Source organism: Astatotilapia calliptera, chromosome 18 (assembly GCF_900246225.1).
Source record: "Astatotilapia calliptera chromosome 18, fAstCal1.2, whole genome shotgun sequence".
In the NCBI taxonomy this organism is placed as follows: Eukaryota; Metazoa; Chordata; class Actinopteri; order Cichliformes; family Cichlidae; genus Astatotilapia; species Astatotilapia calliptera.
In genome coordinates this window covers 13,426,045-13,451,328 of record NC_039319.1, presented here as the reverse complement: position 1 = coordinate 13,451,328, position 25,284 = coordinate 13,426,045, and the positions used below count along the sequence as shown (strand labels likewise).

The following is a 25,284-nucleotide window of genomic DNA, read 5'->3' as shown; positions in this document are numbered from 1 at the left end:
GAACCACATCCTGTTAACTTTGTCTATCTTTTGTGCTTATGTAACTAAATTATGATTGGTGATTTGTCCTGGTGCAGCATGGGAAGAGGCATTTGAAGAATTCCAAAGGCTCAAGTAAGTAAACAAACTCATCTGACTCCATCCTTCTTTTGTGTAATTCAGCTTTTCTGTCTGAAGAGGATGTTTACAGAAATAAAGAGCAGCAACCATCACAAACTCAAAATAGACATGAGGGCTGTTTTGGATGCACTCAAAATACATTTGCCGGTAGTGAACATACTTAGAAATAACTACGATACCATTTTAGAAAGCTTCTGACAATGTCTGTGTCCTTCCTTCCTCCCTTAGAGCTGCAGCAATCGCTGAGAGAAGTAAGTGCCTATTTATTCTCTGGTTTCTCCCGAGGGACACCACTCTATGAAATTATGTAACATCTTTTGGGATATCGCTTAAATTCTAACTTGGATATAGCGTGGTTAAAGGATAGATCTCCTCTGTAGCTGAAATATGAAAGTGAACAAAGGAAATTTCCAGCTAAAACACACTTCACTACACCACTGAAAAATGCAGCATTGGTGAGTATAATGCTCACGAGCTCTCCTTGATGTTTGACACTTGCACCTGTATTTCCTGTTTAGACCGTGCTCGTGTTGTTGGAGGCTTGCCAGATGTGGTTGCAATCCAAGAGGGCAAGGTAAATAAACAATTTTTCACTCTATTCATGAAGAGTGTCACTCTCTTATTCTTTCTGTTCTCTCTTAGTTTGTGTTATTCTATGAGTGTGTCTTACCTCTAAAATCTGATAAGCTCTCTTGTTGCATATGTGTGACACCCATCAATCCCCTGCCAACTTATATTTACTCGTTAGTCCCTGAACCTAACTGGCAACGTTTGGGGCGAGCCTGTACCTGAGGTGTCCTGGACGAAGAACGAAAAGGTGCTGGTATCTGACGACCACTACAAACTCAAGTTTGAGCACAACAAGTTCGCCAGTATCACAATCGCCGCCGTCTCCACGGCTGACTCTGGCAAATACGCCCTTGTGGTGAAGAACAAGTATGGCACAGAGGCCGGCGAGTTCACCGTCAGCGTGTACAACCCAGAGGAAGAGGAGAGCAAGGAGGAGAAGAAAGACTAAAGGATGACACAGCGTAATGACACAAGGAAGATTAACAACAGGGCAGTCTCCAAAGTATTTTACCCCGGCATGTGCCGGTGCAACACAGCAAATAAATAAATAAATCATGAATTTAAAAAAAACAATCATGGGTTAAAGAGTTTCGGGCATTTCTTATTAAGGATAGGGTTATGAATGTGAAACAGAATAACTGTTTGCTTGCAGTTTGTGCTTGATGTGTCATGTTTGGGGGATATTTGACTTGACAATTTTATTTTGAAAACAGCTTGAAGACCTCCAAAAGCAAAACACTCTATTCTGATCATTTAAAGTTTTACATTTAAGTAATTTTAGGCATTTCAGACCACATCACTTTGGGTTTTCCCCACTGTAAACAAAAAAAAAGGAAAATATTATGTCATTAACTTTATACCAGCTATTGCAATCAACTTATAAAGTGATATGATGGCTAAAACTGTGTGTGTATGTTATGTCTGTACAGCTTGCGAGCTACAAGTCAGTGATCACATCTGTTTGTAGGAGAGGTGGAGCTGAAAAGCACTGATGCCATGTAAACAAGTACACAGCAATCAGAACAGGTTCATCTGATGTGTCTAACACACTGTACGAACGCAAAGGAGTACAGGCAGAACTGGAAAACTTGGAATCACTTCTGAACACCACACACTATGAAGAAATTCCGTTGAACTGGGGTGGGGGTAGTGGGTGGGAATGTTGTTTTTCAGGTAAAATATAAAGAAAACCCCCATGTGATAAACACTCATGTACCATGTGGCCTGAGGCTGAATACAGTATCTATGTTTGTGTCTCTTCAAGGCACTCTTGCAATAAAACTGCACCTGCTTGTAGAGAGGGTTGCCTTTGTTCTCCATAATCTCCCGTCTTCAGCTCATTGATTAACAGAAATGCCCTCAGTATAATTAATAATAAATAAAGATTTAAAAAAAAAAAAGGGTTTGAAAGATTGATGATGGTCAAATGAAAAGAACCTGTTGTCATTGTGTGTAACCCAGTTCCTGAAAGCTATAACTGTTTGCCAAATACTAATTAAAATTTGGCTGCTGATAGTGTGTCTGTTCCCGTACATCAGTCACTTTGGTTGGCAACCAGAAAAGTTTTTCAAGTACTATGTGGTTTCTAAAAACATTAGAGATGTTAATTAAGTGCACTTACACATATTATTTTCCTGTTCTTCTAATCTTAAAAGTGAACGTCAAGAGTGAAATAGACTTGTGTTTAACAAAGCAAAAAAAACCAAACCCCAAAACATCTTAATATCCTGCCTTAATTCAAGCATTTGTAAGTGGCCGTGCCTCGCAATCATTCCAGTGATGGAGCACAGTGTTGGCAAATCCACATCTCAGCTATTCAAGTGCATGTAACCTGTCACACACTGTGAACAGCTGAAGAGGACCCTCATTTATTCTAGCTCATTATTAATTGGGCATTGAAATTACCAGCCACTACCACACATAAATTTCCTCCAGCACCCCTGAAGGGGTGAAATTAAATCTTGAGGCTGTAGAGAACCCACAGCAACAGTAAAGGACAGCATCAAATGTACAACCAGACGGATAGCACAAGAGGGAGAAAAACTGATTATTTCTACAGCCATTGGTTGTAAATTAATATTGATGATTTGGTTTCAAGTTGCAGAGCACTTGTGAGATTGATGATGGTCAAATGAAAAGAACCTGTTGTCATTGTGTGTAACCCAGTTCCTGAAAGGTCGTTAGGAGGGAGAGTAGTTAACTTTTACCTAGATACAAACCTTATTATGATAATAACTGTACATAAGTTATAGTATTAAATACACTGCAGGGGCTGTAATTTTGGCTGCAAGTATAGTGAATGAATTTATGTACGGCACAGACAAACCGAAAGTATCCCACCAGCTGTGTGAGTGCACCGCCGCTGTGCGGCTCCCTGTCCCATCAACTTCAGCTCTCTGCTGGCAGCCACCACCAGTCGGTCACGGTGGTCCAGACACGTCAGAAGGCTTCTGAGGAGTTTCACGGGTACAGATATGGGGACTGAGTGAAGAAACCATAACGTCCTTCATCGGCAGCATCCCGCAACCAGAAGGTAAGGGTTTAGTGATAAAATTATTTCGAGCCCTGTCAAAGCGGTTCGCAGCTGCTTTTAACATCTTATTATCTGAATCTGCCTTCGGCTAACCATAGCTAGCACCTAACCTTGCTAACAGTTTTAAGCTGCTGTGGATTCATTTAATTAAAACACCAAAAAGACCGGACTGTGAATGTATTTATCACATAATGCAGAAATATATTGACTTTCCATTTGAAAGCGGTGACCTAGTGAGTGACTCGTGTTTCACCGTTTGCTGTTACGGTAACGTAAACCCAGCGATAACACGGTGGCTAGCTGAGGGTTAACAAGCTGGCAAGCAGCTAGCTGACAGAGCTCCGTCTCCATTCATTTTTTCCTCCCATGTACTATTTTCACCCACTGTTTATAGCTTGGATTTGTACCAGTTAAAGCACGGTTGTACAAAACAACTAAGATTTATGGTTTCGCTTTTCATTTATTTCCGCAATGACATCGAAGTATGTATGTACTCGGGACGTATGTCAAGCCATACACCAGCTTTAATCTTCAAAATTAGCATTTTTATAGCTATAACAGCTCAGGCTGAGATTAAAACGGAATGACTCAACTGACTAACGTTGGAGCAAGCTTGTGTATCGCATAAACTCATGTTTTGTATTTAGCGTTGGCTTGTAAGCTGACTCCTCACATAAGAAAACACCTGCTTGTGGGTGGCCTTTGAAAACACTAGTAACCAGAATCTTGGTACCAATCAACTTAGAGACAACACTTTTCTCCCCCAACGTTTTAATTTAAATGTGTAATATTAGAAAAACCCATACCAATACTCTTATTTAGTCATTCTGAGTTACAGGTAATATTAGAAATTCAAGATACAATCTGACATAAATCTTGCAAATAACCTTATTTTCATAAATGTTCGGTTACTGAAACTATTTGAAGGGCAAAATCTTAGTTACATTAATGGTCAATTTGGGGTTATAGTTTGTAGCTTTTAAATTAAAACAGTCTAAACATTAGAATCAGGTTTTAGAAGTATTTTTCTTTTAATGCAGATGCTTAGTTTAGTTTTGGCCACAACTCAGATTCTTTATTGATTCCATTATTAACTCCTGTTCAATTTTCTTCAGGGTGGAAAAGTATGTTTGCATTCATTTACAATCTCAACACTGTTTCAGATCAGAGTCTGGACACACTGTAGAAACAAAAGACATATAAAGTATTTCATGTGACTCAGGTATGCAGTTACTCCACTGTTGCACACTGCCACACTGTAGTGTGACTTCACTACTTTGCAATGAAAAATAAGCTCAGATGCTTCTGCTTCCAGTAGATTGGATAATTTCTAACTAGTTCTCAGTTCCCTTATATGTAACACAATACAAGTTTACCGGACCATAGACTATAAATGCAAAATAACTTTGAATGTGTGTGTTGGTTATCGTCTACACTTAAGAGAAGAAAACATTTTGAAAGCGTTCAATCTTCCGGATAGAATTAGTGTTGGTACTTTGACCACTTGTGCTTTGTGTATTGTCAAATTCACAGGGATTTTGCAATTCACTGGAAAATAATGAACTACACTTTGATTGTGACCAAAAAAATCTCCTTTTCTCGTGTAAAAGTGCAGCTTGGCACTCTGTGGGGTTTGGTTTATGTTGCACATAATGAGCAGGCTGGTTTTGTGTAACTTAATACTTGAAAGTGTGTAACATGAACTTTTTGTGGTCTAGCAGAACTGATTCCTTTTGTTACCCAGTCAAAGCAAATGTTGACTAGATCATTCCAGATGAAAGCCATAATTGTGGAGTAGACCATAATACAACATGTCTGTGCTTGTAATTCTTAATTGCTCGAGTTTGTAATTTAAAGATTTCTTATTTGTTAAATGGCACATATAATTTTTCTCCATGTTTTATCACTAAGAGAAAGTACTCATTTATTTTCCGAATGGCTGTTGTTAAATTCTTGAACACAGAACAGATCCTAGCACAGGGGGAGGAAGAGCCCACAGCCCTCAACTCAGTGGGCCTGTGTTTTCTTTGGTCATGTTTACAAAAAGCTTAGCAGATGGGACAGTGGGGCTGAGACCTCTTTGGAAGAGCCTCATGCTTTATGCTCATTTTAGGAGCGAATGCTGGAAGCCAAACTAGAGAGAACCTCCTGATGATAAAAACGTGTTCATCATGGCTTGAACTATAGTCTCATCAGTGTACCGCTCTACCGGATTTATTACTTATTTATTTGTTTTAGTGTGCAAAGATTATGATATTGGTGCTGTTTAAAAAAATTCCATCTGTTTTCTGAGCTCATGTGACAACTGGCAACAAAGAAATCAACATATTGAAGTCCAGTGTACTTACTGTCCTACTTTCGATGAGCCATCTACAATAACAAACACCTGCAGCAATGAACCTGACAGGTATACGTGACTGACTGTAAAAGAACATCTTGCTGGGGATTGCTGTTTGGTTTTGCCTACTCTTATCAGGGGAAAACATTGCATAGCTGTTCACAGAAATTAGCATTCTCTTATCAGCTATAAACCACAAGTCCAAAGAAGCCGTCCCATTGGCTAAACCCTTACTGCCATGTCAGCTGACTGGACAAGCATATGTTCATATTCTGCAGAGAATAAAAGAAAAATGACAATCTTTATTACTATTACACAACCGCAGCTGGCTTCAGGTAGTGTATCTGTATTTACTCCTGGGAGGGTCATTGCAAGGTGATTAGGTGGACCTTATTTGAGATTTGATTCAGGATGACAGGGGGATATTATCACCATAATCTGAGAGAGGAAAACATTGGTGCTAGTCTAGTCCTGAGGTGGATAAGGCTGGAGCTGACGCTCTGTTAATGGTGATGAAGAGACCGAGATCTTGGGGGAACAGGGAGCTCCTGGGAAGCAACACAGAAGACAACACAGACAACAGTGAACAGGATGAGCCATCCTCTCAGAGGTCATCTTGGTTCCTGGTGAGTCAGTACTGGCAGGTTTTCTGGTTAGTCACAGCTTGGGCCTGAAACTAGAGGGCCAAATAGGCAGTTAGTCATCTTCTATTGTTTGGTTTTGTCAGGTTGCTTGGTTTGTTGGCTTGTTACTGTAACTAAGCCTAATAGTTTCACACATGATTGCCTTGATTTGTAATTTGACGTTAAAAGAAGTGGGCAGTGAGGGGGACAAATATAGTATTGTGATCCAGTCAAAATAGTACAGATTGGCTCATGAGTCTTTCATCACCTGTGCTAATTATGTGTCATCTAAAATACCGAGCCGTCCTGTTTAATTTCTGACTGTAGTCTACTTTTGCATTGCCCTACTTCTGGGCTGACCCTGAAAGAAGGAAAAATAAATGTGTAGAAGCAGGTTGAAGCATTTGCCGCACATTTTCCAAATGATCCCGTGATAATTTGCTCAGTGTTAATCCTACATCAGTCCAATAGACACGGTGTACGTGTACTCTGACTTTCTGACACCGAAATAAAAGTGAAAGTTAAATATCTACAGTACTGTAAATCTCTTTAAAGTGTTATTTTGGTAAAAGTTCTTAGTTTCTAGAGATGGAGAAAGTAGATAAAGACACAAAAATCGGCATACCACATTTGTACCTTTAACCTGTAATATGAAAGATGGTGCTGGAGCTAAAGTGTATTGTATTTTTAAGTGTCATACACAAAAATATAGGTTCACTGGTCCTTCATATTATAAACACATACCTAACGCTTCAGTCATACAATCTGTACTGAAAATATGTCAGGTGTGTAAACCCTGGTTGTTACTATATTTATGCGATTATCCCAACAGAGTGTAGTTGACCTGTTTTTCACATTGTCACTGTGTACAAATTTGGGGTGAAGTTCGAGGAAACGCGAACGCGGAGCTTCTTGTTTCTTGGATTCCTGCTGGTATCAAATGATCTGAACTTTCTACTGCTCTTTGAACTTTGTGGTGGCTGTGATAGCTGCTAAAGTGTCCTGTTTGCCTGTCTGATTATGGTTTAAAGTGAATACGCTGTGCATATATTCTCTACTCATCATCCTACTCTGAATGAATATACCACAGTTGTTTGCCATATTCCATGATGCCACCCTTGCACAAATGTCCCTATTCTCTACCCCCTTACCCCCCTCCACACCCTCCATCACTGCTCTCATGACTAGATTCAGAACAAAAGGTTACTGTAAGACAGAACATGTCAGGTTATGTAAACCCAATGAAGTCAGTGAGGCAATGTGTTTACAGGCCCCAGTAAACTAGACCCTGACCCAGGCAAACCAAAGTCATGTTTAAGTTAATCGTTACACACACTCTGTGTCGCAGAGGACAATCGAGGACAAATAATCTAGTTCAGTAAAGAGGCCATAGTGCACCAAGGAAAGTTTTTGTAATTATGCAACGATAGCCCTGCCCTGTGTACTTTTTCTTTGGTCAAGTAAACTGAGCACTTTGCTTGTTAAGGAATTTACAGTCCTGCAAATTGCTTATTCCAGATGATTAAAAGCATTATGACAAAATGTACAGCATTAATCCTGCTCATATTAAAGCCACAGAAATGTGGTTTTAGTTTTTGATTTGATTTTGACAGTAGTGTTTAATGGATGTAAACAGGAAGTCAACTGCTTCCATAGCAGCCTTCCTCTGTCTAATGTTGTTCACGTGGGACAATGGCCAGTTATAGGACAACAGTATAACTCTAGCAGTCTGTATGGAGGTCAGGAGATAAACAGACACCACAGGGTAAGCAGGAAGGGAGGGAGCTTTCAAGTGGAATATTTGTAGATTTCATAAGTGGTTGTGTCTTCTGGACTCTTGCTGAATAACAATGCCTTTAGCTTGTCTTTCCATTTACTCTGTTAATATTAGTTTTTTTTGTTTTTGTTTTTCTCTGTACAGGCGGACACCATGAACTACGTTGGCCAGCTAGCAGGTCAGGTTCTGGTGACTGTCAAAGAACTGTATAAGGGCATTAACCAGGCCACATTGTCAGGCTGCATCGATGTTGTGGTTGTCCGTCAGAGAGATGGCACCTACCAGTGCTCGCCATTCCATGTGCGCTTTGGTAAGCTGGGCGTGCTGCGCTCCAAAGAGAAAGTGGTGAGTTTTTTTGTTTTGTTTTTTCTTTCACTGATGTGTCAAAGCATTAAGCTTACATCGATTCATATACAAAGCTCATATATTTATATAGATAGATTCATATAAAGACGTGTCAAACATCAAATATCAAAAATTGGTCTGAAAGCATGTTTCTATATCACCAAGTTTTTGTGTTTTGTTTCCCCACAACACGCCCAAATCACTTGACTGAACTGTTGGTGGTTGAGTTGCATTGTGGGTAATATATGTACCAAGTTTTAACATTGGATTAACATTGGATATTAAAAATGTTCTCTGCTCCTGATTATAATATTCATTTTTCAAACTGATCAATGAGGTTTTGCTAATGTGGAAGTTCAATGCAAAGGCTTAAAAAATGTAACTATATTTAATTCAATTAAAAGTGCGGATGAAAAGATGCCAACCTATTTAATCGATGGAATGCATTTCATATCAATTCCATCATGCGCAAAATGGCGTTAAGGACATCTCCCCCAGGACACAGTCATAATGTCCTCCCCTGAACAAAGCTCCTCCACACTGGGATCAAAAAAAGCATATGACTCTCCAATCCCAGTGTGGGTAATTAACAAATACTGAGCATCGAAATCACAGGCTATGAATCATTCAGGGAAATCTTTTATGTTTGCTCAACATAGACGGGATGCTCTGGGCTGTTCTCCCTCATTGATGGTATTTGTTACTATATCATCTTGCCTGGGAGACCCGATCCAATTAATCATGGATGATGAGCACTTGAGTCCACTTCTCACTTTTTGTAGCACCTCTACATTGGCCTTATAGCAGGGAGAGTAGGTTGAGTGTATTAGTGTATTGTAGTAGGGAGATGTAGATGCAAATGCTATGGCTCACTGTTATGTCTATGTTATTGAGGTTTTTTCAGTTTATAGGGTTATATTAAGTTTAAAAAAATGTTGGTATTCAGCAAGAAATTGGTAATGGATGGAATATATGATGTATTTATTTTAAGTGTTTGTTCCATAACACAAGTAAGAATGGTGAACTTGTCTTAACATCTATTTTTAGTAGGATTGGTATTGAGTATTACGAATAATCAGATTATAAAAAAAGTCTCAATACAAATTCTTTGCTTCGATGATTGTAGCGCGCCATTGTTACCATGGAAACGCAAACCCGAGCGATCCACCCACATTTACGACTGAAAACATTTGTGTAATACAAAAGTATTTATGAGCAGCGTGTGAATAAAAAAAGTTTAAGGAAGTTAAGCCAGTATACACTGATAACACAACACTAGTGATGATGAAGCTGGGATAGTTAAACTAGGAGTCTTTTTGCACACGGCAAAGAGCAAAGAGGCGGAGCTATTAACGAGACGTGAGCTCTGTTGAGAAAAAGAAAATCATAAACAGCAGTGATATTCCTGAGATCAACATTAATGCCTTTCCTGGGGAAAAAACTAGAGGGGGGGGGTCATTGACAAAGCATCTGATCAACAAACTCTTGATGTGAAGAAAAGCAAACTTTGTAGCAACTCCATCGACCGTCGTTTGTTTCACGCAATGAAAAATCTGCAGTAGGTTTCCAGAAGTAAGGCTACATTAAAAAAATGCAGAGGAACTGTTAACGTAGTCTGATTCCAGAATAGTTCAATTATATATCTTGCTGAAGACTAAGGGCTTCCATGTTTTACATGTTCGCTTCCATGTTTTTACATGGAAGCGAACAGGAGAGAGTATAAAGGGGGGGCATGGTGTGTACTACACCACGTTTATTTCAAGATTTTTATAACATTTATTCACAAGTGAATACATATAAAATAGTGTCTCAATGAATTGCAGTAATATTTAAAAACGGTGAATCATCTTTAATATCATTAATGTCTGCACCATCACCATCATCTTATTTTCAGCAACACAAAAACTTTGCATCAACACACTGGTCAAACTTCAGAATGCTGATATACTCGCTTCTCTTCATTACAGCCACCACATTCTCCTTTAAAGGCTTGCAGACACAAACTTACTCATTAACTTGCAGACTCAAACACGCAGAAACATGTACAAAAACTCATAAAGCATTCCAAGAAGACAGACTAAAGATATATTTTTTTTTTAAATCCTTAGTTTTATGCCTCTTATTTGAGTATTTAAATTTTTTTGCATTTAAGAAAATGTATTATTTGAAAAACCAAAAACCAATTCTTTGTATTTAGGTGTCATATTAAATTTTGTTTTTATTTTTTTTGACAAGTGAAGCAGATGGCAGATGAAACAAAAAACAAACAAACTGGAAACCAATTAGATTTTTTTTCTCTTATTTATTTTTCACTTTTGAATATATCTCGATAATAAGACAAAGGTATTTCTAATCAGTTACTCGATGGAATAATTGATAGATGACTCGATTACTAAAATAATCGATAGCTGCAGCTGTACTTCTTAGTATGGTTATGTTGTGCACTAGCTTAGAGAGCTTATTTACTTGCTGGTGAACCGGAGTGGATAATGATTTGCGGGGGGAACTGACACTGTCTCACCACCTACCCAGAATCCCGATGGGCTTAAAGGGGAGGAATGAATGAGTGGTTTCTATGGCAACAGCAGCTTTACAACTTCTATGTGTGGGAGAGGGAGGAAACGTGAAGGAGGCCTGAACAGGGGCTGTTGTGTAACAAACAGTTATGTCTGTCCCTGAGATCAGTTATTAGTGCCTTGTGCTTTTGCGATAAATGCAATAAATTGTGTGGTATTTGGTACTGACATGCAGATATTTTAGAGAATTATGAGTGGGAATTCAGCTATAACTGTTTGCCAAATACTAATTAAAATTTGGCTGCTGATAGTGTGTCTGTTCCCGTACATCAGTCACTTTGGTTGGCAACCAGAAAAGTTTTTCAAGTACTATGTGGTTTCTAAAAACATTAGAGATGTTAATTAAGTGCACTTACACATATTATTTTCCTGTTCTTCTAATCTGAAAAGTGAACGTCAAGAGTGAAATAGACTTGTGTTTAACAAAGCAAAAAAAACCAAACCCCAAAACATCTTAATATCCTGCCTTAATTCAAGCATTTGTAAGTGGCCGTGCCTCGCAATCATTCCAGTGATGGAGCACAGTGTTGGCAAATCCACATCTCAGCTATTCAAGTGCATGTAACCTGTCACACACTGTGAACAGCTGAAGAGGACCCTCATTTATTCTAGCTCATTATTAATTGGGCATTGAAATTACCAGCCACTACCACACATAAATTTCCTCCAGCACCCCTGAAGGGGTGAAATTAAATCTTGAGGCTGTAGAGAACCCACAGCAACAGTAAAGGACAGCATCAAATGTACAACCAGACGGATAGCACAAGAGGGAGAAAAACTGATTATTTCTACAGCCATTGGTTGTAAATTAATATTGATGATTTGGTTTCAAGTTGCAGAGCACTTGTGAGTCAGAGTCTGTCTCCTCCTGTAGTCTCTGCCAGACGTGACCTGTTTTTTCTTTTTTGTTTTGTTTTTTGTTTTCGGTGTCAAATTTCTGAATGGCCCCCTGGTCCACTGGGGTTTATCTGGCAAACATGAATGGCCTTGTTCTGTTGGCAGGCTCCACAGAAAGCAAGCCCAGAAGACCCATACGCTTATTAGGTTTTTTTAAAGGCTCTGGAGGAAGATGGGTCTCTGAGTGCATACAGACCATGTATGTGATCTTGCAAAATAATGGAAGTATAATAAAACAACCAGTGTGATGGGTTTTTTTTAAATTTTTTTTAAAAGTCAACTAAAAAGGGTAATGTAAGATTTTTATTGGTTGATACACAGGGTGATTGACGTCAATGAATAACTGTTTTCAGTGTCAGTGTCCTATTTTATTTTCTGTTCTGTACTATTGCATTGGCAGTTTTTACATTTGAACAGCAGTGCCAATACAGCCCTCTTCAAAAATTGCATACTTAACATTGCTGGCTTCTTCAGTCTGTTAAAGTGTTGGCATTTAGACACCGGTCACTTTATGTTAATGTTTATCACATAATCTTCATGACTGTAACAGAGAGAGCGAGTTAATCAATCTGTGGGCATATTCAAAAGCCACACTGAGATAGTGAGATGACAATGTCAAAAGCACGAGAGAGTGTCTTAAGTCAGTAAGCCATGGTCCTGTACATGTCTGTCAGTTAATGTGCCTTCATGCTGTTGAAGCTTTTGCCATGTTAAAAGTAAAGCACAATTGTTACTTGTGACTTTTATAGGAAAGTGAGCAGGAAGCTCATTCAGATAAAAGTGACAAATTGTTCAGAAGATGTCAGACTAATAAGAGAGGAGCACATGTTCGAAAGGGAATTATGTGTCTTCTTTCCAGATCGACATCGAAGTGAATGGAGAGCCTGTAGACCTGCATATGAAGCTTGGTGACAATGGAGAGGCCTTTTTTGTGCAGGAAGCTGAGCAACAAAATGTAAGCCATAAGCATAATTAAAATAAATAAATAAAGTAACAAAACTGCTAAAGGCTAATGACACAAAGTTTCATTGAGACATTTTTCCAGATATATAATTTGTTCATTCTCCTTTTTGTGCAGTCTTGTTTTGAGTTTTAATGTAGCAAAGTCATGAAATATTTCATGTTGAAAAAAAGAAATGAAACTTCAGACATGTTTTCAAAACATCTTTCACTTTGCTTTCGTTGACCCAACACAACAACAGTCTTGCCTTTGCTTAACAGCATTCTTGAAGTAGAAATGTAGGGCAGTGTTTGTAGGAAGAAGTGATTACTCCACCATATTGCATAGTTAACCTTTGCTCAGGCTGCTATTGTGACATCTCAGCAGTGACTTCTACCTTATTCTGCAGGACCTGAGTCAATATTGTGTTTCAAACTACGATTATCTTTGTTTAAACATATCTTAATCCTCATGTCCTGCTTTCCTATTTCAGCAGATTGTTCCTGCCCATTTGGCCACCTCCCCAATCCCCACCGAGAGTCACCTGTTCTGGATCTCAGAGGTGGAGCACAGGGCACCAAAAGATCTGGAAGATGACCCCGCCGACCCAGAGGACCCTCCTGAACCTCCTGCTCCAAGCACTGTGGCCACAAAAAAGAAGAAAAGACGGAGAAAGAAGCACAAAGGAGACCCCCGTAGAGAGGAACTGACCCCGCCGTCAGTCACTACTGGTAATGCTGTTGCTGCTAATGCACCCGCTGCTACCACTGCTGCTATGTCTAGTACTGGGCAAAATGAGGAGATCTTTGAAATGGATCTCAGCTCTGACGAGGAAACTACAGTTCATGTATCAAGGTATGTTTATTCAACGCTTCTAGCCAGATTTGTGTGAAGAGATCAGTTAATTATTATGCTTCTTCTGCACCCTGAATTTAGATCACCTTCAGTGACTACAGTGCGTGACATTGACCCTAAATTACCCGCAGCCAGACACAGCCTTGATGGTTATCCAATGTCTGATGGGGACTGGCCAGCTGGTGATGGGTATGTGCTGACATGAACCGAAAGTCGTTAGCAAAGATAGCACAGACGTGTAAGTAGCACCTGTTTTACTAATACTTGGCATTTCTTTTTACACCCCTGCAGCCATAGCTTGTCTCAGGCCTTTACCCCAAAGAGTGACTCAGAACTGGTGATGAGGCCTTCAGAGAGTTTGCTCAGAGCTGAGTCTCACATGCAGTGGACATGGGGAGAATTTCCAGAAACCACAAGGGTGAGCAGTTCTTCCCAGTGGAGTTCAAACCATTGCCAGTTGACTCATCATCACAATAACATTACGTCCAATTTTTTTTAGGTCACCAAGAAGGAGAAATCAGAACCACTGAAAAAAGTGACCATCACCCCATCAGAGAGCACCCATTTCCGTGTCATCCTCAGCTCGGAGGCCATGGAGAATGAGACTGAGGTTGAAAAAGGCGATGCCACCTCCTCTTCAGTGTGTAACATTGTCAAGCCCGAGCCACGCACCCCCGTCACCACTGTAACACCTGTGATTCCAATATCGTCTGTTAGCACCATATCATCTGTTAGTCCGGAAGCCCCTACAGAACCCCTTGATATCCTGCAATCAAGCATAGCAACCTCCACCTCTTCCAGTAACCAGCAGACAGATTCACCATCAAAGAAGAAAGGTATGTTAGGTGGCTGCAGATTGGTGCTTTTTTTAAGGCTTGTCTTGGTTATGAGTTTGTAATTTGTAAATATATTGTATGTAGGTGTTCCGAAGAGGAGCCAGCATCAGGGTCCTGAGGATATCTACTTAGATGACTTGAATGTACTTGAACCTGATGTTGCTGCACGATATTTTCCTAAGAGGTATGATGGTTAAAGATCTGCCTAATTACTTAACCTTTGTAATTATAAAATAAAAGCCAAAGCGATTTCTCCTCTGAAGTGTCACTGACAGCCTGAAAGACCAGTATCATGACATGTTGTAACCCTTTTCTTCTCCTTCTCTTTTCTCCAGTGAGACTGAGGCAGCTGCTAAGCACTGGATTGACTCTGAGATGCACTCTGGTTCACAGTCCCCACAGTCGGTGGGTAGTGCTGCAGCTGACAGCGGGACAGAGTGTCTCTCTGACTCAACTAGTGACCTCCCTGATGTTACTCTTTCTCTGTGTGGAGGCCTGACAGAAAATGCTGAAATATCCAAAGGTACACGAGCATGACACTCACAACAAAATGTATCATAAAGTGAACATTTTTGTCTTAAGCCAGTAAACATTCAGCTAACTTTGTTGCACCTTCTGGATTAGCCACATAAAGTGTCCAGCTACTGTTAGAGGAAGCTGTTCTCAGATACATATTTGTTCAGATGTGTAAATGTCGTACCCAGAAGTACTTTCCCTCTCATCAAATTAACATGTACTTTAACTCTTCAGGAAATGTGTCTTCATCTCTGAATATGATGTCATAACCTTGTTAAACAGCAGAAAAAACGTTGGTCATCCGAGTCAACATGCTTCTATCTTATGCTATTTTTATGCACATTTTTTATTTTATTTTTTTAAATATGAGAGTCCTGCCATTTCTCTCATTCATTTTAAAGATAACAACATAATTCTTTAAGGGGAAAGAAGAGCAAAAAAGCAAGAACATGCTCATTTCCTCTGGACTAATATCATAACAGGATGTCCATATTTGGTTAAATGTTGTTGTTAATTTGCCCTGCATTTATTGCATTACAAACGATGATCACAGACTACCTCCGCAGTCATTACAAACTGTTAGAGGTCTCTAGGTTATATTAATCCTTTGGGATTTAGGCTTTAGAAGCTCTCTGGGGTTATCAGAAGAAAAAGTTTCCTGACCTTTATGTCTACTAAGATGTTATTTCTCACCACCACTGACCTTTTCATCAGCTGTCTTTAATTAGTCTTCTTCTCCCCTGTTCATTTCCAGAAAGGTTTATGGAGCATATCATTACCTATCATGAATTTGCTGAAAATCCAGCAATTATAGACAACCCCAACCTGGTAGTAAGGATAGGAAATAGGTATGTAACTGTTTTTACTTCACATTGGAAATGCACTAGAGAAACATTTCAAACGTATGGTCAGGATTACACATTGGTAATTGTCTTTGTCTTCAGATATTATAACTGGACCCTAGCTGCACCTTTGATTCTAAGCCTTCAAGCATTTCAGAAGAATTTACCAAAGGTAACGTGTGTTTAATTCTTTACTCTTTGTATTGTTCATTCACTCATTGTCAGCTGGCAGCTATCTCATCATTAAATGTATTTGTTTTCCTTTTTATGGCAGGCTACAGAGGAGGCCTGGGTGAAGGAGAAAATGCCAAAGAAGTCAGGCCGCTGGTGGTTCTGGCGTAAGAGGGCGGATAGCACAATCAAGCAGGTGTGCATGTTGTTAGTACAAGTGAACAAAACAAAATTTGAGGTGGTATCTGCAGTTAGTTTCTGTTCCCTTTTCATGGGCAGTGTCCTGTTTTCATATAGATATTTTTTAAACTTGGCTAATTGGGAATTTTATTTTTCTGCCTACTTCGTCCAGTCGGAGACTAAGCTCGAAACTAAGGAGGAACCACATTCGGGAGAGGAAGGACCCTCCACATCTCAGGAGAAGCTGGCCTTAACGTATGTGATACCAGAAAATCAAAAACTATATTATTATTATACATAGGGAGGAGCTTATATTTTGGTTTAATGAGGAAGAATATTAATAATGTAACTAAGATAACATTGAATTTATTTATACATCTAAGGATCTTCAGGTCGAATCTTTCTGAAACATGTTTTTCCACTTGTCTGTGATAATTGACTACCATATCTGTGGTTACTGCACTGTAGGCCTAAAGCAAGAGACTCATCCAGTGATGAAGAGTCCAAGGAGGTGAGCGCAGCATCCTGTCAAGAGAGACTGCAGCCAGTGGATGGTCAGCACCATCCCAGCCCACACACATACAGAAAGTCACTACGGCTTTCCTCTGATCAGATTGTAAGTTCATTTTACACCTTTTCCTTTCTCACATTGACAAAGCTTTCTCTGGATTTGTTATAAATGTCATAAAATATTATTTAATTTCAAATATAAAAGTGTCTGATTGTCAGAAGATCAGCTTATTTTTTTGCTGAGTTCTTAATGAGATTTGTGTCTCAAGTGTTTTTATTTGGCTGTTTTGTGCTCCCTCTGCTGGCTAACTATGAACTGCAACTAGTGTTTGCTCCATTTGTAGTCTGTAGGGGGCTCTAAAGATCTGTAGATGGTCATTGTACTGTGGCAAGAAAATGATGCCAGAGAGTAATGCGTGTGCTGTTGAAAATATATATATATATATATATATATATATATATATATATCTCATTTTTTTGTTTGTTTTTCCAGGCTAGTCTGAAACTCAAGCAGGGGCCAAATGATGTGACATTTAGCATCACCACTCAATACCAAGGCACATGCCGCTGTGAGGGTACAATCTACCTGTGGAACTGGGACGACAAAGTCATTATCTCTGACATTGATGGCACCATCACAAAGTATGGCCTTCCAGTCACTCAGAAAATCATATTACAGAACACAGTTGTAATAGCAAGCTAGCTGCTATGTTAATTATGGACAGTAATAGACAGGGCAGTAAATCAGTCAGTTATTGTAGCATCCAATTACATTTTCCTGTACATATACAGTAATAAGAAAACCTTATTAGAAGGAATTTCCCTTGGGTGCTCTACCTTAGTTGCATCCTTTAACGACAATTAAAAATAATGTGTACAAATATTGATTTTAACATATAGGTGGGAAGCAATCAGTGAAGCGACATTTAGATAGATCTTTTGTTGCATCCTGTTTCAGTTCTTGTAATAAAATGTGGATCTAATTTTATAGTTAAAACACTTAAAGCCATCTGTTGCAAACTCGCCATGGAAACCTCCATTTTTGCACTAAAACTAATTATTATGCTACCAAGATGGAATCTATAGTGCAGTGTTCAAGTGTTTCTATAAACTGCCTGCATACTTTAAATACAGCTCCTTATTTATTATCCACCAAATAAGGTGGGGAGCAGGTAAATGAACACAAGATTAAATTGTTGCATAATATTGTTCGGTTAATTTAAAAAGGAACAAAAGCTTAAAATAAGATTCCAGCTCAGAGTAGCTTCACTACCATGGACACATTTAAGTCCTTCACAAATGGCATATATGAAGCCTGTAATCCAGTTCTATTTGTTTCACGCTCTGTTAATTACTTTAAAGCTAGTCATATCTCTTCTGAAACAAAACTGATGCCTGCTGCCTTCCTGACGCCCACCCTGAAGTTCATTGGTGGTCGACATCAAACGGCTCCAAATTGACTGCAGCTTATTATCTCTGTGACCCTTTAGGCCAACCCCTGACATGCTGCTTTCTTTGGCTAACAGGGTAAAGAGCACAGGGACTATAATGAGGACATTTACATTTCAGTCTGTAAGGACACACAGCCAGCTGAGGGTGAGACTGTTTCTCCCCTATAGGCCAGTAATGCTCGTTAGTGGAGAACAGCCCATAATGTTCTATATTTATGATAAAACGGTGTTATCGTGCTTTATGTGACCTCTTTTGAACAGTCAGTACTCTGCTTTCTCTTTCTCTACTTGATGTGGCTGTTTTGATTTATTTCTATCTTATAGTCAGTGATATTGATATTTTTGTATGTGTTTAAATGTTTTAGGTCAGATGTATTTGGACAGATACTTCCACAGTTGGGGAAGGACTGGACCCACCAGGGGATTGCCAAGCTCTACCACTCTGTAGCTGAGTAAGTGCACAGCAACACTGATTAATTATGGAAGACGCATGAATGGTTGGTCAGTGGTTAGGACTGTCTGGGGTTGATTCCCAATCGGCTCTTTGTGGAGTTGATATTTCCTCCCAGTGTTTGCGTGGGGAGCTCTGAGGTGGATGACTCAGTAAGTTTAACTGTAGTTTAGGCAGAATTATTGCAGAAAGTAAAAACACCATTAAACCAGCCCTTTCGTTTTCTGGTTTTATTTTTATACTTAAATCTGAAAAAATAGAAAATGTATTGCATGAATGAAGTCAGCTGTAGTGAGTCTGGGTATTGGTTTTGGTAGTAAATAAAAAGTTTCCTCTGCAAGATTTTCTTTTTTTTTTTTTTTAATTGAATTGTTGTGACTTCTCCACATTATGAGCGCAATCAAAATAACTCATCCAATTTAAGTGCTAATCTTAGTAGTTGCCATTAAGGTCATGATAATGAACAATTATTAATGAGCACTGCTCTTCCCATTCGCAGAAATGGCTACAAGTTCTTGTACTGCTCAGCCCGGGCAATCGGCATGGCGGACATGACAAGAGGTTACTTACAGTGGGTCAATGATGGAGGCACCATCCTACCCCGAGGACCTCTCATGCTCTCTCCCAGCAGCCTCTTCTCTGCTTTCCACAGGTAATATAAGCTCTAAATGGTTACCAGTCTCGGTATCATGAAGCTCATTATATACATTAAATGATTTAATTTAAATCCTCCTTATCCCCAGATATTAATGTTGTTTTCAAACCACCCCATATTTTTCACCCTTAAATCTTTTTTTTTCTCTACAAAGTTAGTTTCACTTTAAAAACCCTATTCTCAGTCTCAAAATCGTCCCCACTCTCCCGAGCCTCGTTCTTTATAATAAGTCTTTCATATGCCATGGTTATTAAGTCTACAGCAAACTCAAGTTCATGAATTCCTATCTAAAAGGCATTAACTGTGTTGGTATTAGTGCCGTCACTTCTCTAAAGTACGCTCATGGCCAGCATTTTCTCTGTTTTGGATTATTCTATTCTCTTTATTTCCCCGTTGCTGTCACAGTCTCATTTGCATTTTTAGAGACATGATTTGTGTGAATGATTCTTTTGTTGAAGTGGTGAGGAGATCCAGAAGGAGGCTGCTAGCTTTCTATATTTTTTTGATAATGTGGGATCATTTGAGACATCTTGCAGCAGAACGTCTATTTTTGACTCATTTTTCTAAATTTAAATATATTTGACAAAATAAATATTTAAGGTTCAGTTTTAGAGGAGTTTCACAAATTATTGAAATTATTTCCTTCCTGGTTGTAAAGGTAAAATATATTTCAGAGTCTACTAATAAACAAGACTACAACAAAAATACAATTGCTGACACATCTTAATATTTTAATTATTGTAGAAGAGCATCATCAGAATGACCTATTAGATCCACCTACTGTCTCCCACACATGTTCATCTGTCAGCCTCCTCTAGCTAACTCATGATACAGTAACCTTCATGTTAAAGTTTGAGTATGTAAGATGTGCTGCTAAGCAACCAGGCATGCTGCAATTGTTGTTTTACATTTGGGGGGGGGAAATCAATCAATAATTTAATCCCACACACCCCAAAATTCACTGTATGATGAATAAAATGACTTTAGAAAAAGTTCCAAACTAACTGATGTGATTTTATTTTAACAGTTACATGATTTTAAAATGACCCCTTTCGGTATTTCTCCCATCAAACATGTTTCCCAGCAACACTGGTTTCAGTGAATTATGACTGTGTTAATATAATGTTAATTAAACAATTAAATACTCTTGTGATATTTGCTTGTTATGCCTTGTATGTCAGATATTATCCAAATGTTAATACAGCTAAAGCAAGTATCCTTTTCTCACTTTCACAGAACAAGTAAAACTTTCCTGTGTTGTTAATGGTTCCCTTGAAAATGTTGATTTCTTTTATTCAGTGTGTTAATCACGTAGCAGGGTTTTTGTGTGACCTTGAAACCTGTTCAGAATGGCTAGTGTCTCAGCATAGCAACCTGCAGCATTGCTGATAGTTGTGTGGTGCAAACACTTGTAGATATTTGCATTATTTATGTGTCCCTCTTGTTTTAATTTGCTTAAATTAGAAACACCCCTACCATCTGTGTATTTGTTTTGAGTCATAATTTTAAACAGAAATTGCTGAAATGCATTTGGATTTAGGCCGTGCTATTACACGATTTGTAAAGAGGACAAAAGTCATTTATAAACAAATTCTTATCTAAAAACAGTCGGAGAAACGGGTTTGAGATAAACGAAATATGTTTGATCAAATTACCTCTAACTCAAACTGGACACACGGGAAGGATGTGTATGCCCTCTAATAAAACTGTCTGTTTGCTTCAGAGAGGTCATCGAGAAGAAACCAGAGATCTTCAAGATTGAATGCCTTACAGACATCAAGAACCTGTTCCAGCATAACAAGCAGCCATTTTATGCTGCCTTTGGGAATAGAGCTAATGTGAGTTAATGCATGTTTGAAGATGTCAGACTTCCAGACATTAGAGTGCTTGTTTTTTTGGGGGGGTTTTTGGGGGTTTTTTTGGTTTGTTTTGTTTTTTTTAAAAGTGCGCTTTTCAGAGGTTGATGCAGTTGTAATTCATTGCAAGAGCAACATGACACTTTGGCAGACACTTTGAGTTAGCAGACATGAATGTGTGAAATAAGTACTGGGCTGAACCTGAGCTGAGGTCATTGTCAGAGTGTGATCGCGAGTGACTTCATCTGTGGACGAGAGCTCAAGTCGGGCACAGCATCCCGTCTTCAGCTGCATAAACACTAACAGTCACATGAAGGGTCAGCTATCAAAGCCCAGTCTGCCTCGGTCTCTCCCCTAAACAAAAAAATAAGACACAGCCACACACTCACTCTTCCTCTGGCCAACCAAAAACATTTACTCCAGAAATTTACTGCCATTACATGCATTAGGTGGAACACAAACAGGAAATCTGTGGTTAATGTTATTAACGTGGTCATTTCAGTTTATTATGTATTATGTATGAGAGGCTACTTTCCGAACATTACATAATCAAGAGTGTTCTCAGATGGCTGTTAACAGCTCTGTCAGTAATTTTTCAGCCTGTAAATGACAGGTTCATTCGCATGCTTTGTCTTAGAGGAAGCAAAATGGGGTTTATGTGTTTGTAATTAATCCCAACTCAAAATAAAAGCTTGTGCTGTGCTTATAAACGGAAACATTTAAAAAACGTAACTTAAACTTTGAAGCAGTCGTATTTTAGAGGGAAGATTGAGCCTTTAATCTTTATGTCTTCATACAGGATGTGTTTGCCTATAAGGAAGTCGGCGTTCCAGTGTGCAGAATTTTCACAGTTAACCCAAAGGGAGAGCTGATCCAGGAGCAGACCAAGGGCAACAAGTCCTCGTAAGTACATTAATGGTCTGTGTTTGTCTTTCGTAGCAAAAATCCCCAGCAGGAAGTATAGGACGTTGCTATCATTGAACGTTTTTCTGTTTTCTTTATTTTCTTGTTTTGCTTTTCCAGCCATTACTGTTTCCTTCACTCTCACATTACTGTAAAAAGAATAAAAGCCTACAGTCACAGAGTCTTTTGTACCCTGCAGCAAGCAAAACAGACAAAATTAGAGAAAAACTAGGGAACATAGTGGTGCTTTTAGCAGCTCAAGCGACAGATATTTCCCACAGGATCTGATGGAGAACAAAACAGAAATAAAAAGAGAGCTGGCCAGAAACACACCTTAAAATTGATTCTAGTCTGCAATGTTTTCCTCAGGTGGCCTGTGTTTTTTGTTCTTTCTGTATTTAGATTGATCAATACATTTCAACGTATTTCAAATCTAAAATCCATTTTTTAAATATTTGTTTTTCTTTATTTTTTGTTCATCACTAAATACCTAGAGTGTATATATTTTTTAAGATTTATATATTGTATCCGTTCTCTTGCTCACTCTGTTTCTCTGGTTTCGTTTTTTCCCCCTTCGCAGCTATGGCAGACTGAGTGAGCTGGTGGAGCACGTGTTCCCTTTGCTGAGCAAAGAGCAGAACGAGGCCTTTGTAATGCCAGAGTACAGCTCTTTCTGTTACTGGAGACAGCCAATACCAGAAATCAATCCAGATGAACTGCTCTGAGTCGGTGTGTATTGATACCCAGCTATACATTAACATTCAAATGAACTGTGCACCTGAATGCACCTCCTAAATACATGTGAAGTGGAACCAGAACTGTTCCTGCTAAAATAGACTTACAAAACACACAGACACAGTAACCATGAACTCAGAAAAGTTGGTAAACTGTATTTACTTGAGAGATGAGTGGAGATTATCAGAACAGTAAATCCTGATGAGTGATAACTTAGTGTTTATTTCACAGAGACACTCCACGTATGCCTCTGTGTGAAGGCATCCTGCCCAGTGATAACTTTCTAGTCCATGTTCTTGTACAGACTTGGCAGTTGAAGATCCAGCTAGTATCTCGGTAAACTTGTAGAAAGCCATAAACGACGCAGGCAGAAGTCCCTCACGAGGAGCTAGATTCCGAGCTGAGCAGAAGTAATTTAAGAAACGCCCCGAAGAAGTGAAACGTAATGTTTTAAATGGAAAAGGCACACATTTAATTAAAACAGGACAGGCAATTAACACTGGGCAGTTGTTATGCGGCAGTCATATTTTACTGTAGGTGCTGTGTTTGCCCAGAAGCAAGTAACCAGCCTTTAATTGGAGGCTTTATTCTGTTCTAAAAATACAGTCGTGATAGAGGTTGGCAAATAACAGAATAACACAAACACAGAACCGTCCACAGCCGTTAGATTTCAGGAACTCGCCACAGTAAGTGTTTAGTTGTCCTCTCGTTCCTGACTCTTGCCTGACTGTGCAACAGATTTCATATGGCCGCTACACAGCGAGCCATGTTTGGTACTGTTAATATCCAAGGTCGTACCTCGGATATGCTTTCACCAAGTATGTGAGGATGCACAGTTTGCTGTGACTTAAAAAAAATGAAGCAGCTTCATGGTGTATTGTCTTGCTGTTGTTTTAATATGTTTGTTCTGTTATGCAAGCTCTGGCAAATCACGTGTGTTTAGTTAACAATGGAGTCATTATTTATGATGATCAATGTATTTAAGTTATTGATTTCTATTGTGAGGCCTTTGCTTGTCTGAAAAGATAATTGATCACCAATGCAATATTTCAGATTAGTATTTTTGTGAGGCTGATCACAGACTAACATGCACTTAACAGTAACTGCTAGGCCTTGTACAAGCTTTCTTTGGTCACGTCTCCAGCAACAAGCCTGTATTTCTTTTATTAACAGTGAATTTTTCAACATGTAAGGCACGTAGACATTCCTGAGCAAAACCTCAGAGTCTGTAGTATTACCAGATGTGTGTAAATGTGAGAGAGGATGCTTGAGATGGAACAGTGGATATAAGCAAATTTGAGAAGAGCTTAAAATGAAGGATATTGCTTTGTGAGGTCCTCTGTAGGATGGACTTCAGGATGATGGTAGTGTGTGTGTGTACCTAATCACAGAGTGCTGCTGCTGTTGGGGTGGCAGCATCCTGCACCCTTTGCTTAGGTTCCCTTGGTGGCTTTATCCAGCACACTTTGTCAAAGTTGCACCCAGAAACTCAAGACTTACAACTCAGCACATCTCCCACCCACATGCACTTCACCGACAGTCTAAGTAGACAGTAGACCAGAGTATGCAATTACTGCAGCGTTTGAGCATAAAGAGTTTGAGTTTTACCTTCTTGACTATTCAGTTAATCTGAAATTTGTCTATTAGTGAGTTTTGAGAAGCTTAGTTTGTTTCAAGTAGCTTTTTTTGTGTGTATGTTTTTAAGGCAGAGGAAAATGATGATAATTTGGGGTAACAGGCAGCAAGGTAATATCAGAGCTACCCCTTAATGTGTGTGCTTGAGAGCGTGAGAGACAGAAAAGCCTGATTCCCGTGCCTCTGGTGACCAGAGGAGGATAAACTGTTTTTTGGAGATAAACAGGAAATACTTGACTGTACAGGAAGTGTTTAAGGCACTTCCCCGGCATTATCTATGTATGATTTTAGGAAAGGAGTTTTGATCAGATGGATCATATCTCCAATGCAAGTGTAACTGACTGTGTATGCCAGTGTGGACTAAAAAAGCAGGAGCAGCCAAGATCATTTCATAAAAATAAGCACAATTTATGGTGACAGCTACATGCACTGCTGATTTCTTTTCTTTTTTTCTTTTTTTTTGTTTTGATGAATACAGTGTGCCCCGCTTTGATTTGTTTGCTTGTTCTCTGCAAAGTGGTGAAGTCAAATAGATCTATCTTAAAATCAACAAGAAATTCCATTCTTTCTATGAAAGTAAAGCATCTTGTGTGAAAGAATCACACTTCATCTTCTCTGATCCTGGGATATGTGGTAAATAAACGTTTGAATGAGTATATATGCTGACCATCACATTCTTCTTTGATGCCTTTTTGTTTTTTTCTTATAACGTGTATGAGCTGTTGTGTGACTTAAGTTTTGTTCCGTTTTTGTTTGGATGTAATGCTTGGTATTTGTGTCCGACCAGCAGAAAATGCATTAAATGTATGCTGTGTTTCATTTGAATAGAAATGTGGTTTGAAGAACAAAATCAACTGTAAGAAGAAGTAAAAAAAAAAAAAAAAATCAGGCCTAATGAAGCTAACATGTGGCTTATGGTCTTGTTTGTATGAAATAAAATTTCTAAATGAATGCAGTTATGTGCGTGCT

General features: G+C 39.0%; 2 protein-coding genes across 7 annotated transcripts in view; both read left to right on the top strand.

Annotated features, from left to right (window-relative positions):
- myom1a (myomesin 1a (skelemin)) overlaps window positions 1-1,986 on the top strand; it is a 28,548-nt gene extending 26,562 nt beyond the window's left edge. For all 4 annotated transcript variants that reach the window (XM_026149456.1, XM_026149455.1, XM_026149458.1 and 1 more), the window contains 4 exons: window positions 78-114; window positions 349-371; window positions 639-694; window positions 869-1,986. In XM_026149456.1, the coding sequence (XP_026005241.1) occupies window positions 78-114; window positions 349-371; window positions 639-694; window positions 869-1,138 (386 nt within the window). In that variant the 3' untranslated portion in view covers window positions 1,139-1,986. The remainder of the gene's footprint in view (window positions 1-77; window positions 115-348; window positions 372-638; window positions 695-868) is intronic.
- An 836-nt stretch (window positions 1,987-2,822) lies between these two features.
- lpin2 (lipin 2) lies at window positions 2,823-25,266 on the top strand. Of its 3 annotated transcripts, none has more exons than XM_026149462.1 (20): window positions 2,823-3,223; window positions 8,106-8,306; window positions 12,639-12,734; window positions 13,213-13,574; window positions 13,656-13,763; window positions 13,866-13,992; window positions 14,074-14,410; window positions 14,495-14,594; window positions 14,746-14,933; window positions 15,681-15,774; window positions 15,871-15,940; window positions 16,043-16,135; window positions 16,292-16,374; window positions 16,588-16,735; window positions 17,123-17,271; window positions 18,446-18,532; window positions 19,031-19,183; window positions 20,910-21,024; window positions 21,842-21,945; window positions 22,526-25,266. In XM_026149462.1, the coding sequence occupies exons 2-20, from the start codon at window positions 8,115-8,117 to the stop codon at window positions 22,668-22,670; spliced, it is 2,751 nt and encodes a 916-aa protein (XP_026005247.1). In that variant the 5' UTR covers window positions 2,823-3,223; window positions 8,106-8,114; the 3' UTR covers window positions 22,671-25,266. The 3 variants fall into 3 exon arrangements, with proteins under 3 accessions (XP_026005247.1, XP_026005246.1, XP_026005245.1); XM_026149461.1 differs by lacking the exon at window positions 2,823-3,223 and adding an exon at window positions 5,796-6,187 and having other exon boundaries at window positions 13,216-13,574; XM_026149460.1 differs by lacking the exon at window positions 2,823-3,223 and adding an exon at window positions 5,797-6,187.
- The last annotated feature ends 18 nt before the right edge of the window (window positions 25,267-25,284 follow it).

What these genes read in the sequence shown, in the direction of transcription:
- lpin2 (XM_026149460.1), top strand. Translation starts at nt 6,068, where the DNA reads ATGGTGATGAAGAGACCGAGATCTTGGGGGAACAGGGAGCTCCTGGGA. An exon ending in TTCACCATCAAAGAAGAAAG is followed by an intron (nt 14,411 to 14,494) that starts GTATGTTAGGTG and finishes TATTGTATGTAG; the next exon opens with GTGTTCCGAAGAGGAGCCAG. An exon ending in CTCTACCACTCTGTAGCTGA is followed by an intron (nt 18,533 to 19,030) that starts GTAAGTGCACAG and finishes TCCCATTCGCAG; the next exon opens with AAATGGCTACAAGTTCTTGT.